The sequence below is a fragment of the Cebus imitator genome, unplaced genomic scaffold (genome assembly GCF_001604975.1).
Source record: "Cebus imitator isolate Cc_AM_T3 unplaced genomic scaffold, Cebus_imitator-1.0 Scaffold453, whole genome shotgun sequence".
NCBI classification, from domain to species: Eukaryota; Metazoa; Chordata; class Mammalia; order Primates; family Cebidae; genus Cebus; species Cebus imitator.
This window is the reverse complement of record NW_016107768.1, coordinates 553,309-568,812: the sequence shown is the minus strand read 5'-3', so window position 1 is coordinate 568,812 and position 15,504 is coordinate 553,309. Positions and strand designations below refer to the sequence as shown.

Genomic DNA, 15,504 nt, shown 5'->3' with positions numbered 1-15,504 from the left:
ACCTAGCAGAAGACAAGAAATAACTAAGATCAGAGCAGAACTGAAGGAGACAGAGACACAAAAAACCCTTCAAAAAATCAATAAATCCAGGAGCTGGTTTTTCGAAAAGATCAACAAAATAGATAGACCACTAGCCAGATTAAAAAAAAAGAGAGAATAATCAAATAGATGCAATAAAAAACAATAAAGGGGATATCACCACAGATTCCACAGAAATACAAACCATCACCAGAGATTATTACAAACATCTCTATGCACATAAACTAGTAAACCTGGAAGAAATGGATAAATTCCTGGACACTTGCATCCTCCCAAGCCTAAACCAGGAAGAAGTCGAAACCCTGAATAGACCAATAACAAGGGCAGAAGTTGAAGTCGCAATTAAGAGCCTACCACTCAAAGAAACCCCAGGTCCAAATGGGTTCACAGCCGAATTCTATCAGACATACAAAGAGGAGCTGGTACCATTTCTTCTGAAACTATTCCAAACAATCCAAAAAGAGGGAATTCTTCCCAAACCATTTTATGAGACCGACATCATCCTGATACCAAAACCCGGTAGAGACTCAACAAGAAAAGAAAACTTCAGGTCAATATCCATGATGAACATAGATGCAAAAATCTTCAATAAAATATTGGCAAACCCATTGCAACAGCACATCAAAAAGCTTATCTACCATGATCAAGTAGGCTTCATCCCAGGGATGCAAGGCTGGTTCAACATATGCAAGTCTATAAACATAATTCACCACATAAACGGAACCAAAGAGAGAAACCACATGATTATCTCAATTGGTGCAGAGAAGGCCTTTGACAAAATTCAACAGCCCTTTATGCTAAAAACCCTTGATAAACTAGGTATTGACAGAACATATCTCAAAATAATAAAAGCTATTTGCGACAAACCAACAGCCAATATCATACTGAAAGGGCAAAAACTGAAGCATTCCCTTTGAAATCTGGCACTAGACAAGGATGCCCTCTCTCACCACTCCTATTCAATATAGTATTGGAAGTTCTAGCCAGAGCAATCAGGCAAGAAAAAGAAATAAAGAGTATTCAAATAGGAAAGAAGGAAGTCAATTTGTCTCTATTTGCAGATGACAGGATCGTATATCTAGAAGATCCCATCATCTCAGCCCAAAATCTCCTGAAACTGATAAGCAACTTCAGCAAAGTCTCAGGATAGAAAATCAATGTGCAAAAATCACAAGCATTCCTATACACCAATAACAGACTTAAAAAGAGCCACATCAAGAAAGAACTGCCATTCACAATTGCTACAAAGAGAATAAAATACCTGGTAATACAGCTAACAAAGGATGTAAAGGACCTCTTCAAGGTGAACTACAAACCACTGCTCAACGAAATAAGAGAGGACACAAACAGATGGAGAAACATTCCGTGTTCATGGTTAGGAAGAATCAATATCGTGAAAATGACCGTACTGCCCAAAGTAATTTACAGATTCAACGCTATCCCCGTCAAGCTACCAATGACCTTCTTCACAAAACTGGAAAAAACCACCTTAAACTTCATATGGAACCAAAAGAGAGCCTGCATAGCCAAGTCAATTCTAAGAAAAAAAAAAAACGAAGCAGGCGGCATCACACTACCAGACTTCAAACTATACTACAAGGCTACAGTAATCAAAACAACAATGATACTGGTACCAAAACAGAGATATAGTCCAATGGAACAGAACAGAGGCCTTGGAGGCAACACTGCACATCTACAATCATCTGATCTTTGACAAACCTGACAAAAACAAGCAATGGGGAAAGGAGTCCCTGTTTAATAAATGGTGTTGGGAAAACTGGCTAGCCATGTGCAGAAAGCAGAAATTGGACCCCTTCCTGAGACCTTACACTAAAATTAACTCCAGATGTATTAAATACTTAAACATAAGACCTAACACCATAAAAACCCTAGAAGAAAACCTAGGCAAAACCATTCAGGACATAGGCATAGGCAAGGACTTCATGACTAAAACACCACAAGCATTGGCAACAAAAGCCAAAATAGATAAATGGGACCTAATCAAACTCCACAGCTTCTGCACAGCAAAAGAAATAGTCATTAGAGTGAACTGGCAACCAGCAAAATGGGGAAAAAATGTTGCCATCTACCCATCTGACAAACGGCTAATATCCAGAATCTACAAAGAACTAAAACAGATTTACAAGAAAAAAACAAACAAGCCCATTCAAAAGTGGGCAAAGGACATGAACAGACACTTTACAAAAGAAGACATACATGAGGCCAACAAACATATGAAAAAATGCTCATCATCACTGGTCATTAGAGAAATGCAAATCAAAACTACATTGAGATACCACCTCACACCAGTTAGAATAGCGATCATTAAAAAATCTGGAGACAACAGATGCTGGAAGGATGTGGAGAAATAGGAACACTTTTACAGTGTTGGTAGGAGTATAAATTAGTTCAACCACCGTGGAAGACAGTGTGGCGATTCCTCAAGGACCTAGACATAGAAATTCCATTTGACCCAGCAATCCCATTACTGGGTATATATCCAAAGGATCATAAATCATTCTACTATAAGGACACATGCACACGAATGTTCATTGCAGCACTGTTTACAATAGCAAAGACCTGGAACCAACCCAAATGCCCATCGATGATAGACTGGACAGGGAAAATGTGGCACATATACACCATGGAATATTATGCAGCCATCAAAAACAATGAGTTCATGTCCTTTGTAAGGACATGGATAAACCTGGAAACTACCATTCTCAGCAAACTGACACAAGAACAGAAAATCAAACACCACGTTATCACTCATAGGTGGATGTTGAACAATGAGAACAAATGGACACAGGGAGGGGAGCATCACACACTGGGGTGTGTAGGGGGGAAATAGGGGAGGGACAGTGGGAGGTGAGGAGTTGGGGAGAGATAGCACAGGGAGAAATGCCAGATATAGGTGATGGGGAGGAAGGCAGCAAATCACACTGCCATGTGTGTACCTCTGCAACAATCTTGCATGTTCTTCATATGTACCCCAAAACCTAAAATGCAATTAAAAATAAAAAATAAAGTCCATATTTTATTCAGGTTTCCTTGGTTATTCTCTGATGTCCTTTTCCTGTGCCACAATATCACATTTAGTCATCATGTCTCTTTAAGCTCTTCTTGGCTGTGACAGTTTCTCAGATTTTCCTTGTTTTTGATTATTTTGACAGTTTTGAGGCATACTGGTCAGTTTTTGCAGAATATCATCCTTCAGTTTGGTTTTTATCTGATTTTTTTCTCATTATGAGACTGAAGTTTTGTGGTCTTGAGGAAGGTCACAGAGATAAAGTGCCATTTTCATCACATCATACCTAGGGTGTGTACTATCAACACGGCCTATCACTGTTGATGTTGACCTGGCCAAGGGGGTGTTTGACAGGTTTCTCCATGTAAACTTAGTTTTTTTCTCTCCTTTTCATACTGTATTCTTTGGAAGAAAGTCACAATCCACATAGTTCATACTTAGAGAGTGGGAAATTATGATCCACTTTTTTGTGGGCAGAGAATCTACTACATAAGTTGCTCAATAGGCTTCCTTATGGTAGATTTGTTTCTTCTTTCCCATTTATCATTTATTTGTATTACTATGGATACTTTATTTTTTAATCTCTGTTTCTACACATTTATCACAAAGTCTGGCACTTAGTAATTCTCAATAATGTGGGTTGAGAGAATCAAGGTGTTACGGACTGATCTCCGAAAACTCCTAAGTTCAAAGCCTAACTCCTAGGACAACAGAATCTGACTGTATTTGGAGCTAGGGCCTTTAAACAGATAATTAAGATTAAATGAGATCATAAGAGTGGGCTCGAATCCAATATGACTAGTGTCCCTTTAAGAAGAGGAAGAGATATCAAGGGGCTCAGCACACAGAGAAAAGGCCATGTGAGAACACAGAAGGCAGCCATCTGCAAGCCAAGGAGAGAGGTCTCAGGAGTAATCAACCTTGCTGGCACCTTGATCTTGGACTTCCTGCCTCCAGAACTGTGAGAAAATAAATTTTTGTGGTTTAAATCACCCAGTGTATGGCATTTTGTTACGGCAGCTCTAGCAGAGTAATACGGAAGGGAAGCACAGAGTCAAACACTTTTTGTACATTGGTTCAGTATAGGTCAGCAGGGTGTTACCTGCTGCTCCTAGGCATTTCAGAAGGTAAGTCCCTTGAAATATTCTGCTTTTCCAGAATTATGGACTCCTGTCCATTAAATATCTGTAGGTGGTTTCAGTCTGAATACATGGTTTTCATAGAAATGAGTAGGGAAAAAATCTCCACCATGAATTCCTTTTTGTCATCATCTGATCTCAACTAGCGAGTAAGGTACCAAACAGTTTTGAAATGACATGAGGGCATGAAAATTGCTGGAACCCTCACACAACCACCGTCTCTTTCCTTTGGAATCTATATGTCCATCACTATACTTATTATTTCCAGGAAGGGATGAGGGAATTGGGGAGACAGTTGTTACTAAAGAAGCAGACAGGAAGTGGGAGAGTTTTTTTCTTTCTGAACAAGTCCCTCACCTACAAAATAGGAGGTTTAGATTAAATAGTCTTTGATGTTTATTCCCTGTGCTTTAAAGGAAAAACTAACATGTGTTCCTAAGCACTTGATATTATGTCATCTTACACAGTCTTAAAAACAACCTTGCAAAGTACTATTATTATAGCCATTCTGCCAATAGGGGAACTAAGTAAGATACAGAGAGAGGCTGAGTGCAGTGGCTCACGTCTGTAATCCCAGCACTTTGGGAGGCTGAGGCAGCAGGATCACTTGAGGTCAAGAGCTCAAGACCAGCCTGGCCAACATGCTGAAACCCTGTCTCTACCAAAAAATACAAAAATTAGCTAGGTGTGTGTGGTGGTGCACGCCTGTAATCCCAGCTACTCAGGAGACTGAGGCACAAGAATCGCCTGAGCCCAAGAGGTGGAGGTTGCCTTGAGCAAAGATCATGCCACTGTGCTCCAGCCTGGGTGACAGAGCAAGACTCTGTCTCAAAAAAATAAAAACAAACAACAAAATACAGAGAGAAAATAATTTGTACAAGTCACACAGCAAATCAGTGGTAATGATAAGATTTGAGCCCAAGCAGGATGATTCCAGATCCTGCAGTCAACAGCTGTGTTCTGCTTCCTATCAGGTAAAGTAGGTCTCCCAGAAGGTCCTGACACACAGAACACACAAAATGATGAGTGGCCCAAGATCTGGAAATGATCCAGGGTCTGTGAGCATCTGGCACTGGAACCAATCCAAAATCAATGTTTAAATAACAGTTACCTTCACCCCCAAATTGTCTCATTGTCTGACCGCTGAATTTGAATCAGGGATATGGAGAATACTGCTCTGTGGTTTGTCATACAGTTTAAAAGTCACCATGCCAGTACTGACCACCCAATAAATACAAGGAGAGAGAGATAACTTAGAAAAAAAAAATAGAGTAAGCATTTAGAGTGTAGAAAACAACTTGGTTGCATTTCTAGAGCACCAACCCCATTAAAATCCAGAGGCTTCAGAATTCGATGAGATTTTTGCAAGTGTGCTTTCACTACAAAAACGAATTAGATACCCCGAAGAGCTTCTTCCTCTGTTCTTTGCTTGGCTGAGCACTTGCTGCAAACTTCCCTGAGGGGTTTGTCCCATGGAGTAAGCCTGTAGGAGGAAAACCCAGGGCCCTGGGCTTATTTTTAAAGAAAAAAAAAGTAAAAGGTTAAAAACATAACCCCTTTCTTCATCCATCCTTAGAATTACACTTTCCAGTGAAGTGTAATTCTAGTTCCCTTTCCTGGTAGATATAATCCTAATTAAAAATAAATTACATGCTGTATAGAACTTGAAATGGACAAGATAATCCTATTACATATGAGAATATATCCTGATTTTCTTTCCCGCTAAACTGTGGGAGATATTAGATCAGCCTGAGCCCCTCATTGTAGCCTCTTTGAAAACTTTCCTGGAGCCCTAATCCATCACGTGACGCCCGTGTCAATCTCGGTGTTTGCACGCGAGTTTCACAATGCCGGCATTAGGCTCGGTAACAGAAACCCAGCTTTGCGGAGCCCGCAATATTTGCATGCCGAGAAAACGCCGGCCATTGTGGAGCTGTGTTTGTTCTCAAGATTGCGAGACAGTTGCCGGTGAAATTGCTAAAACCGAGAGAAAGGGGCCCCTTTGAGCCTGCCCAGACCTTTTGGTATGATAACAAGGCGATTCGAGCGGCTTTTGTGGGGCCGGACCAGGGCAGGGGCGGGCGAGCTCCCCTCCTTTTCCCCTACTCCTCTTCAGCGCCACCTCCCCGGACATATTTTCCCCCCCGGGGAGTTGCTGCGGACGTTGATGCGCTATTTTAAATCGTATTTCCATAATCTAGCGGCTGCCCGCGGCCGGCCCGGAGCTCACGGTGCTCGCGTGCCTTCACACCTCCACCGCCGGCACGGAAAGGCCTGTGCTGGCCAGCCGCGGCTGGAGACTCGCGGCTCCTTTCCCCGGCTCCGCGGCTCCCGGCTCTCAGCCTCCTGGCGCCGTCGCCGTGGTGGCTGCTTCCGAGCGACAAAGACCTGGCCGCCGACAAAACGCTGTGGACCTGCTACCAGCCGCCCTACACCCCTCCTCCCGCCTCCTGGCTTTTGGCCTGCTTCCACTCCCCTTTCCTTTTCCCACTTCCAAGCACGCCTTGGTTTATTTCAGCCTTGAGAATGAGCATGCTGACGCGGAAGCGCTTTGAGTAGGAATTGCAAGCAGTTACGAATCTCTTTTTGTCCAAACCACAAAGCTAAACTTGGACAGCTCATGGCGGGGCTGCCAAGTCCAGCCCAGAACTGCGAGGTGCCGGGGCGCAGGGGGCGCTGGCTTGAGGTCCGGATCCCAGCCACTCGCGGCCGGGCTGTGCTCGCGGGAACAGCTGAAATCCCTTCCTCTGGGACTCCGGCCCCATTGCCTTCCTCCCACTTTCCCCACGTTCCGGGTCCTCCGCCCCGCAGCGGCCGCGCCAAGCGGTGCTGACCTGCAGGGGTTACGCCAGCGGAAGCGCCGAGGACGCTGTCCACCAGCCAAGTTCTGAACCTGTTCCCGTTTGGGCCTCCAGGGGAAGAGGGATGAGGAGAGACGACGTTAGCCTAGGGACGCTAAAGGTCACCAGCCGGCCCCAGGCTGGGGTGGGAGTGTTGCGGGGCTCGGAAGGAAAATAGAAAGTTCCTTCAGCTGCGTGTGACCCCCCACCCCCCCGTCAAGGAATATCTCTCGGGCGGGGACAGGGGGAGGGCAAGATATTAAATGGCACTTGGGAGGTGGAAGAAAGAAAAAAGGACTGCGATTTGGGCTCCTGTAGGGGGCGCTCCTCCTTCCACGTCCCCGCGCGGCTGCAGATGCCTGGCCTTACTGCTTTTAGCATTCCCAAGGCTGCAAGGTGCAAGAGGAGGAGAAGGGAACCGAGAAGACACACCGCTCTGAGGAAGTCTCTAGCCACACACCGTCCTCCTCCCCAGTCTCATAAGAGCTTTTATTTATGGATGGCTGGGGCTGAACTTTCTGCTCTCTGACAATTCCAAGCACCTCTCTCATCCCCACCACCCAGCTCCCTGCTTGGTCACCCTACTCCAGGGAAACTACTGATCCTCTTATGAAAAGATTTCCAAAACACACTGCCTCGAGTTTGAAGGAAAGGAAAACATGGATAGGACGCTGACGGCAGGACTAAAATTGGGATTCTGAAGAATGTTTACTGAATGCAATCTGCTTACCAAACCCGTCACTTAAAAAGAAAAAATTTTTCCAGTGAGTGGCTTTTGATTTTTACCTTTCCTCCTTCGTGTGTATTTGCATAATCTGCTCAATCAAGCTCCTCAGTAAGAATCATTAAGAATCCGTCTTTTTCCAGATCCCAGCTCCATCTCCCTGGCCTTCAGGGATGGGAAGGGGCTATCTGTGGGGCAGCGCAGCCCCCCGGCCAGCCCCAGTATCCGCCCAGCCCAGAGTTTGGCAGTGCCGAAGCTCCACACTTTCCTAAGCAGATGGTTAAGTTCCCCCACGTTTGTGCTAGGTTTCAACGTCAAGCTGTGATTTTGTTCTTCTGGAACCGGACGAGTGTTGTTTCCCAGAGTGGCCCTATTAGAACAGAAAGAAAATCCTCTAAATAGGCGGAACAAGGCATCAGGAGGAAAAAGTTCTCTAAATGCACTTTAATACGAGCCGGGTATTGTGTAGAATTCAGCGCCCATCACCGTTTAGCCGGAGAGTTATGGCAGTGATTGGGGATGAATAGAGGAACATAATGGATACATGTGGCGTTTGCTCATTATATTCAAGTTAGCCCAACTCCACTGTGGAAACTGTTCAACTTTCTCTCCCCTTAGCTTGTCACAGTGAAATAATACAGACATTGGGGCCTCCAATGGGATCGCCTGCCACACCATTCTATTTCCACTGCTAACGAGGGCTTCATAAGCCTTTGATACAGTCTGATCTTTGAAACCTTTCCAAATCTCCTCAAGCTTATGCTAAATCCTATTTGGAACTTTTTTTTTTCCTTGCCTGCTAGCGCCCAAGGCTTAAGAAAGCCATTTGGACAGTGACATGCATACTAACATACCACGGGGCTCTTTTCAGAAACGGAAGTGGCGCTCTGATCACTGGGGCTCACACGAGCAAAACACAATTGTGTAAACAAATTTGAATAAAATCAATTTTCTCCTTATACTTCAGGCTTCTTAATCGAGAGGCTATTCCAGGCACCGTAGGAAGCTAGGAGAGAAGGAAAGCAGAGCCTCACTCAGTAGAGCAAACATGTGGGTAGGGGGCTGCAAGGCTTTGGAAGCCCCAGAGGTGCAAAATGTCGAATGTGTGTGTGGGCGGGAGCTGTGGGGAAGGGGGAATCTGGAGCCACTGGGGTGAAACCCCAGCGTGTTCGCACTTAGTTTTAGCAGCGGCACGGAGGGGGGGCAGGCGACAATTAACAAAACCATCCGCTCCTTTTACTTCTGGAGCCCTGTGCCAACTCCTCTACATGCAGGGTGCCGACAAGAAAAGGGGGGGAAAGCAAAAGGAGTTAAAGAAACAAAAGAAAGATTTCCTAATTTTCCTTTCTTGTTTTCCTCTCTAAGCCTTTCCACATTAAAGGGATTGTCAGAGGCAGGCGGAGAAGCGACGCGAGGGGGAGGCGGCCATTGGCTGCCCGGCTCGGGTGATTAGCATATAGGCGGCTATAAAGGCAAAGGCGGCGCAAGGCGGCGCAGCTTCTGTAAGAAGGGAGGGAGAGTCGCAGGTTGAGGGTGGGTCCGCGCGTCCTCAGAGCCCGCCGGAGCCGCGGAGCTGCAACCCGCAGACTTCTCCCGCACAGGGCTCGCAAAGGGCGTGATTCCGAGGGCCTGAAACTCACGCCAGTACCTGAAAACCAGAGAAGACTCTCTTCCTTAGCCTTTCGGATAGCACTTGAGGCTGGAGGCATGAGTCCTGTGAGGCGTTGGGGCAGCCCTTGCCTTTTTCCCTTGCAGCTGTTCAGCCTCTGCTGGGTGCTCTCCGTGGCCCAGAGCAAAACAGTCCGATACAGCACCTTCGAGGAGGATGCCCCCGGCACGGTCATCGGGACCCTGGCCGAGGACCTGCATATGAAAGTATCGGGTGACACAAGCTTCCGCCTGATGAAGCAATTCAACAGCTCTCTGCTCCGGGTGCGCGAAGGCGACGGGCAGCTGACCGTCGGGGACGCAGGCCTGGACCGCGAGCAGCTGTGCGGTCAGGCACCGCAGTGCGTGCTGGCCTTCGACGTGGTCAGCTTCTCACAGGAGCAGTTCCGGCTGGTGCACGTGGAAGTGGAGGTGAGGGACGTCAACGACCACGCGCCGCGCTTCCCCCGGGCCCAGATCCCAGTGGAGGTGTCCGAGGGTGCGGCTGTAGGCACGCGCATCCCCCTGGAGGTGCCGGTGGACGAGGACGTGGGCGCCAACGGGCTGCAGAGCGTGCGCCTAGCCGAGCCTAACAGCCCCTTCCGCGTGGAGCTGCAGACGCGCGCGGACGGAGCTCAGTGCGCAGACCTGGTGCTGCTGCAGGAGCTGGACCGCGAGAGTCAGGCTGCCTATAGCCTGGAGCTGGTGGCCCAGGACGGCGGCCGCCCGCCGCGCTCCGCCACGGCTGCCCTAAGCGTGCGCGTCCTGGACGCCAATGACCACAGCCCGGCCTTCCCGCAGGGCGCCGTGGCGGAAGTGGAGCTGGCGGAGGACGCACCCGTAGGCTCCCTGCTTCTCGACCTGGACGCTACCGATCCCGACGAGGGCCCTAACGGCGACGTGGTGTTCGCTTTTGGCGCCCGCACCCCGCCGGAGGCGCGCCGCCTATTTCGGCTGGACCCGCGGTCGGGCCGCCTCACCCTGGCCGGGCCGGTGGACTACGAGCGTCAGGACACCTACGAGCTGGACGTGCGGGCGCAGGACCGCGGACCTGGGCCCCGCGCTGCCACCTGCAAAGTCATCGTGCGCATCCGCGACGTCAATGACAACGCGCCCGACATCGCCATCACCCCGCTGGCCGCCCCAGGCGCGCCGGCCGCCTCGCCCTTCGCAGCTGCCGTCGCCGCCGCTGCGCTCGGGGGAGCGGACGCTAGCTCATCGGCGGGAGCCGGGACGCCAGAGTCTGGCGCCACCTCGCTGGTGCCGGAAGGGGCGGCGCGGGAGAGCCTGGTAGCTCTGGTCAGCACCTCGGACAGGGACTCGGGCGCCAACGGGCAGGTGCGCTGCGCCCTCTACGGGCACGAACACTTCCGGCTGCAGCCGGCCTACGCGGGCAGCTACCTGGTGGTGACCGCGGCGTCGCTGGACCGCGAGCGCATCCCCGAGTACAACCTGACTCTGGTGGCCGAGGACCGCGGCGCGCCCCCGCTGCGCACTGTGAGGCCCTACACGGTGCGCGTAGGCGACGAGAACGACAACGCGCCGCTCTTCACGCGGCCAGTCTATGAGGTGTCGGTGCGCGAGAACAACCCGCCCGGCGCCTACCTGGCCACGGTGGCAGCCCGGGACCGGGACCTGGGCCGCAACGGCCAGGTCACCTACCGGCTGCTGGAGGCCGAGGTGGGCCGCGCTGGGGGCGCCGTATCCACTTATGTCTCGGTAGACCCTGCTACCGGAGCCATCTATGCGCTGCGCAGCTTCGATTATGAGACGCTGCGCCAACTCGACGTTCGCATCCAAGCTAGCGACGGTGGTTCCCCCCAGCTTTCCAGCAGCGCCCTAGTGCAGGTGCGCGTGCTGGACCAGAACGACCATGCGCCGGTCCTGGTGCACCCGGCGCCAGCCAATGGCTCCCTAGAAGTGGCAGTGCCTGGGCGCACCGCAAAGGACACTGCTGTGGCCCGTGTGCAGGCCCGGGATGCAGATGAGGGAGCCAACGGGGAGCTGGCCTTTGACCTGCAGCAGCAGGAGCCTCGCGAAGCCTTCGCCATCGGCCGCCGCACGGGGGAGATAGTGCTCACTGGCGACCTCTCGCAGGAGCCACCGGGCCGCGTGTTCAGGGCGCTCCTGGTCATATCCGACGGCGGCCGTCCCCCGCTCACCACCACTGCAACTGTCAGCTTCGTGGTAACAGCAGGGGGCGGGCGCGGGCAGGCTGCGCCTGCCAGTGCCGGAAGCCCCGAGCGTTCCCGCCCTCCTGGCTCTCGGCTCGGGGCGTCGGGGTCGGCGCTGCAATGGGACACTCCGCTGATTGTCATCATCGTGCTGGCCGGGAGCTGCACACTGCTGCTGGCCGCCATCATTGCCATCGCCACCACCTGCAACCGCCGCAAAAAGGAGGTGCGCAAAGGGGGGGCCCTCCGGGAAGAGCGGCCCGGGGCGGCGGGCGGCGGAGCCTCAGCTCCCGGCTCCCCGGAGGAGGCCGCCCGGGGAGCCGGGCCCAGGCCCAACATGTTCGACGTGCTCACCTTCCCTGGCAGCGGCAAAGCGCCCTTTGGCAGCCCCGCGGCGGACGCGCCTCCGCCTGCGGTCGCCGCGGCCGAAGTGCCGGGCTCAGAGGGCGGCAGCGCCACTGGGGAAAGCGCCTGTCACTTCGAGGGGCAGCAGCGGCTCCGCGGCGCGCACGCCGAGGTGAGGCCTTCCTTCGGCTGGGCGCCCCCCTCCGTGCTCCGCGGACAGGCTGGGGGAAGGGAGACTGGAGGGGTAGGGTGGGCGCGTGCAGGTAGACACTTAACCTGTGGCACTTGTTTTTTCTTTTGTTTGTTTCTTGTCCAACCCTCCCCCCACTCCCATTCCCCTATTCCCTGTTGCAGCCCTATGGCGCCTCCCCGGGTTTTGGAAAGGAGCCGGCGCCCCCTGTGGCTGTATGGAAAGGACACTCATTCAACACCATCTCCGGCCGGGAAGCGGAGAAGTTCAGCGGCAAAGACAGCGGCAAAGGGGACAGTGATTTCAACGACAGCGATTCAGACATCAGCGGGGACGCTCTGAAAAAGGATCTCATCAACCACATGCAGAGTGGTGAGAACTCTTCTTTCCCGCCAAATTCAGCATTCGTCCCTTCCCTCACCTTCACCACTGCTTGCCTCCCCTCAATCTCGGTTCCTACCCACTTCCCTCTTCCCAACTTTTTCTCACTCCTCCAGTTGTGGATCTGAGCCTGCCTCATACAGTGAATTTCAAAATGCCAAGTCGAGGCAACTCCAGCTCTTGAATAAAGTACACCCTCCTCCTGTTAGGCAGCAACATGGGTGATATTAGCCATTAAAAATGGGGTTCTGCTTATCAGGTTTTTTTTCCACTTCCAGCTGAAGAAGCTGGACAAGCTTTGCATTAACATGGCTTTACAGAAAGCAATGTGCCTTCGATCCTTGAGACACGGTGTCTATCTTTATGCGCACCGGCTTTCCTTTCAGCTGCTCTGACCCAGGCTGACATTCTGAAGATGGAAGCCTGGGTGTGTATAATCTCAGGAATAATCACCATGCTGTTTCCTTTTCCCTTTCGTGTTAGGACTGTGGGCATGCACCGCTGAGTGTAAGATCCTGGGCCACTCTGATCGCTGCTGGAGCCCATCCTGCAGCGGACCCAACGCGCATCCCTCACCTCACCCACCAGCCCAGATGTCAACCTTCTGTAAGAGCACGTCCCTGCCTCGGGATCCTCTGCGCAGGGACAATTACTACCAGGCCCAGCTGCCCAAGACAGTGGGGCTGCAGAGCGTCTATGAGAAAGTACTGCACAGAGACTATGACAGGACAGTCACTCTGCTCTCCCCTCCCCGTCCAGGGAGACTCCCAGACCTGCAAGAGATCGGGGTTCCCCTCTACCAGTCCCCCCCTGGCAGGTACCTGTCCCCGAAGAAGGGAGCCAATGAAAATGTTTAATCCCATGCTGCATGTCTTCCCACATCTACAGGTCACTCCGAGAAGCCCCTAAGTTATTGACCGGTTTCAGTGTTGTATATATAAATATGCAAGATGTGCCTTAAAATGAAGTTGTTGGAAGCTATTTCCAATCACACTGGTACTGTTTGGTATTTGCAAACAAAAACGTAGTTAATGTAATTTTTATGAAATGTGTGCAGTATTTAATTTTTCTTATCATGCTATTGACTTTAATTTCACTTGCAGCTTGCGATTTTCTTAGTGTTTTTAACCTGTACATTGTGTAATGTAATGTTTGTATATAATGAAATTTTGTTATATTTTTATATAATAAAAGCTAAAGTGGAAGTTATTGCCAAAGCAACTGTCTGGAAGACAAAAAAAACAAAACATGTTGGAATTAATTGAAGTTTATCTTTCACCTGAAACAACCTAGTGTTTGAGAGATTTTGCCTTGCCGAGTATAACTTGTATATCTTGACTCTGTGGTAGATTTCAAGTTCAATGTTATTTAATTACATTTGGTTTTCTGTAAACCGTGTCACTTATAAGCACAGTAATAAAGGATTTGTCATGTGTTTGAAGAATCTGCTAATTGCTTTTCATGAAGTTGCCTATAGTCAGACATTCACAAATAATTTGAGTACCAGTATGAAACCTTCTTTCAAGTGCTAATTATTTGGGCATTATTAATTTTCATGACAATATTAAACCTGTGGGATTTCAAGTATTGCAAAATGTCACCCAAGTATTAAAAATATGTGTTGATTTCATAAATTATGTGCATCTCCATATGCATTAGTCTATAAAATCCCTGCTCTCATTTGTTCACTAGATAAATATTTATTAAGCATCCATCAAAAAGTGAAGACAGCTAAGTTTGGGTTGTTCATTCACTAATTAAACAAGCATCTGTAGAACTTTTACTAGCTGCTGGTAACTCCTCCTCAAGCTGGAGTTTGAGGTGAAGAAGACATAGTCCCAAGGAGCCCTCAGCTTATTCCGGATGTTAGTATCAAAATGACTAACATCTTAGTCTTTTGGAATGTAATAGGTTCCCACTACATTCTTTCCTACTTCCTCTTTCCCTGCCCTTGTCTGGAGTCAGTCTCCAAAGTAACTATCAGCACTATCCCACTCAAATTTATGGGCAAAAATGACATAATGTTTCAGATTCACTTTAAAATAGTCTAGAAAAAAACACAGGGGGCTAAGTGAAACAAGATTGATTTGATTAGATATTGGTAACTGTCAACGCTAGCATGTGTGCATGTGAGGTAGGGAAATTTCACCAGTCTTTCTATATGTTTGTGTTTGAAAATGTACATAATGCAAAGTCTTAAAAAAAGACTCGAATACCATGCCTATGTCATATACTCCATGTATTTCATTTGAAATTAAAATGATGATAATCATAATGAGACCTAACATTTACTGAGCAAGAAGTCCTTGTGTGAGCAGAGCTCCTTAACAAGCATTCTGCATGAATTATCTCATCTAATCGGGAAGTACCATTAACTTCATTTGGCAAATAAGGAAACTGAGGCACAAAGAGTTTAGATAAAATGCCAAAAATCACACAGCTAGTAAGTATCTAGGGTGAGATTCAAACCTAGGTTATTCAGTGCAAAAAACAAAACAAAGTAACGAAACAAGTTTTTTGTTTCTTTTTTGGTTTTTGGGTTTGTTTTTTGTTTTTTGTTTTTTTTTACCTGAAAGCAACAAGGAGTTAGGTAGAAAAGTCTCAATGCCTTGCCTTTACCGCATGATTACTGTTTAGCCCTTTATATTTGTGAAGTGCCTGTGTTCCTTTAATACTAATTATAGAGTGTGCGGCACTGTAATGAATAGAGGTGCCCTCAAAGCTGCCTGTTGAAATCATAATTGAAACCAGTGGTGGCTCCAAGTTGAACAGCAGGGTGGGTACACACAAGTGCTTCACCACCCACAGCCTGTGCAAAGTTCAGCCGTTTCTGCAGGCAACGGAGCTGCACATGTGCCTGACAAGCTCAGACTGCCCAGATCATGGATTCAAAAAAAAAACATTACGGCTCCAGAGCCATGATGGCCAGGCCCCAGGGAACAGGCTCCCAGGTAGACCTACCATTATAACATCTAAAACTTTATTCTCGAGCCAGTC

The 15,504-nt window shown here is 49.0% G+C and overlaps 1 protein-coding gene across 2 annotated transcripts; it reads left to right on the top strand.

Moving 5' to 3' along the window:
* The first annotated feature begins 9,143 nt into the window (after positions 1-9,143).
* On the top strand, positions 9,144-13,951 carry PCDH8 (protocadherin 8). Of its 2 annotated transcripts, none has more exons than XM_017511839.2 (3): positions 9,144-12,108; positions 12,291-12,498; positions 12,991-13,951. In XM_017511839.2, exons 1-3 carry the CDS (start codon positions 9,478-9,480, stop codon positions 13,362-13,364), a joined length of 3,213 nt encoding a protein of 1,070 aa, XP_017367328.1. In that variant the 5' UTR covers positions 9,144-9,477; the 3' UTR covers positions 13,365-13,951. The 2 variants fall into 2 exon arrangements, with proteins under 2 accessions (XP_017367328.1, XP_017367329.1); XM_017511840.2 differs by having other exon boundaries at positions 9,146-11,817.
* Positions 13,952-15,504: the final 1,553 nt, after the last annotated feature.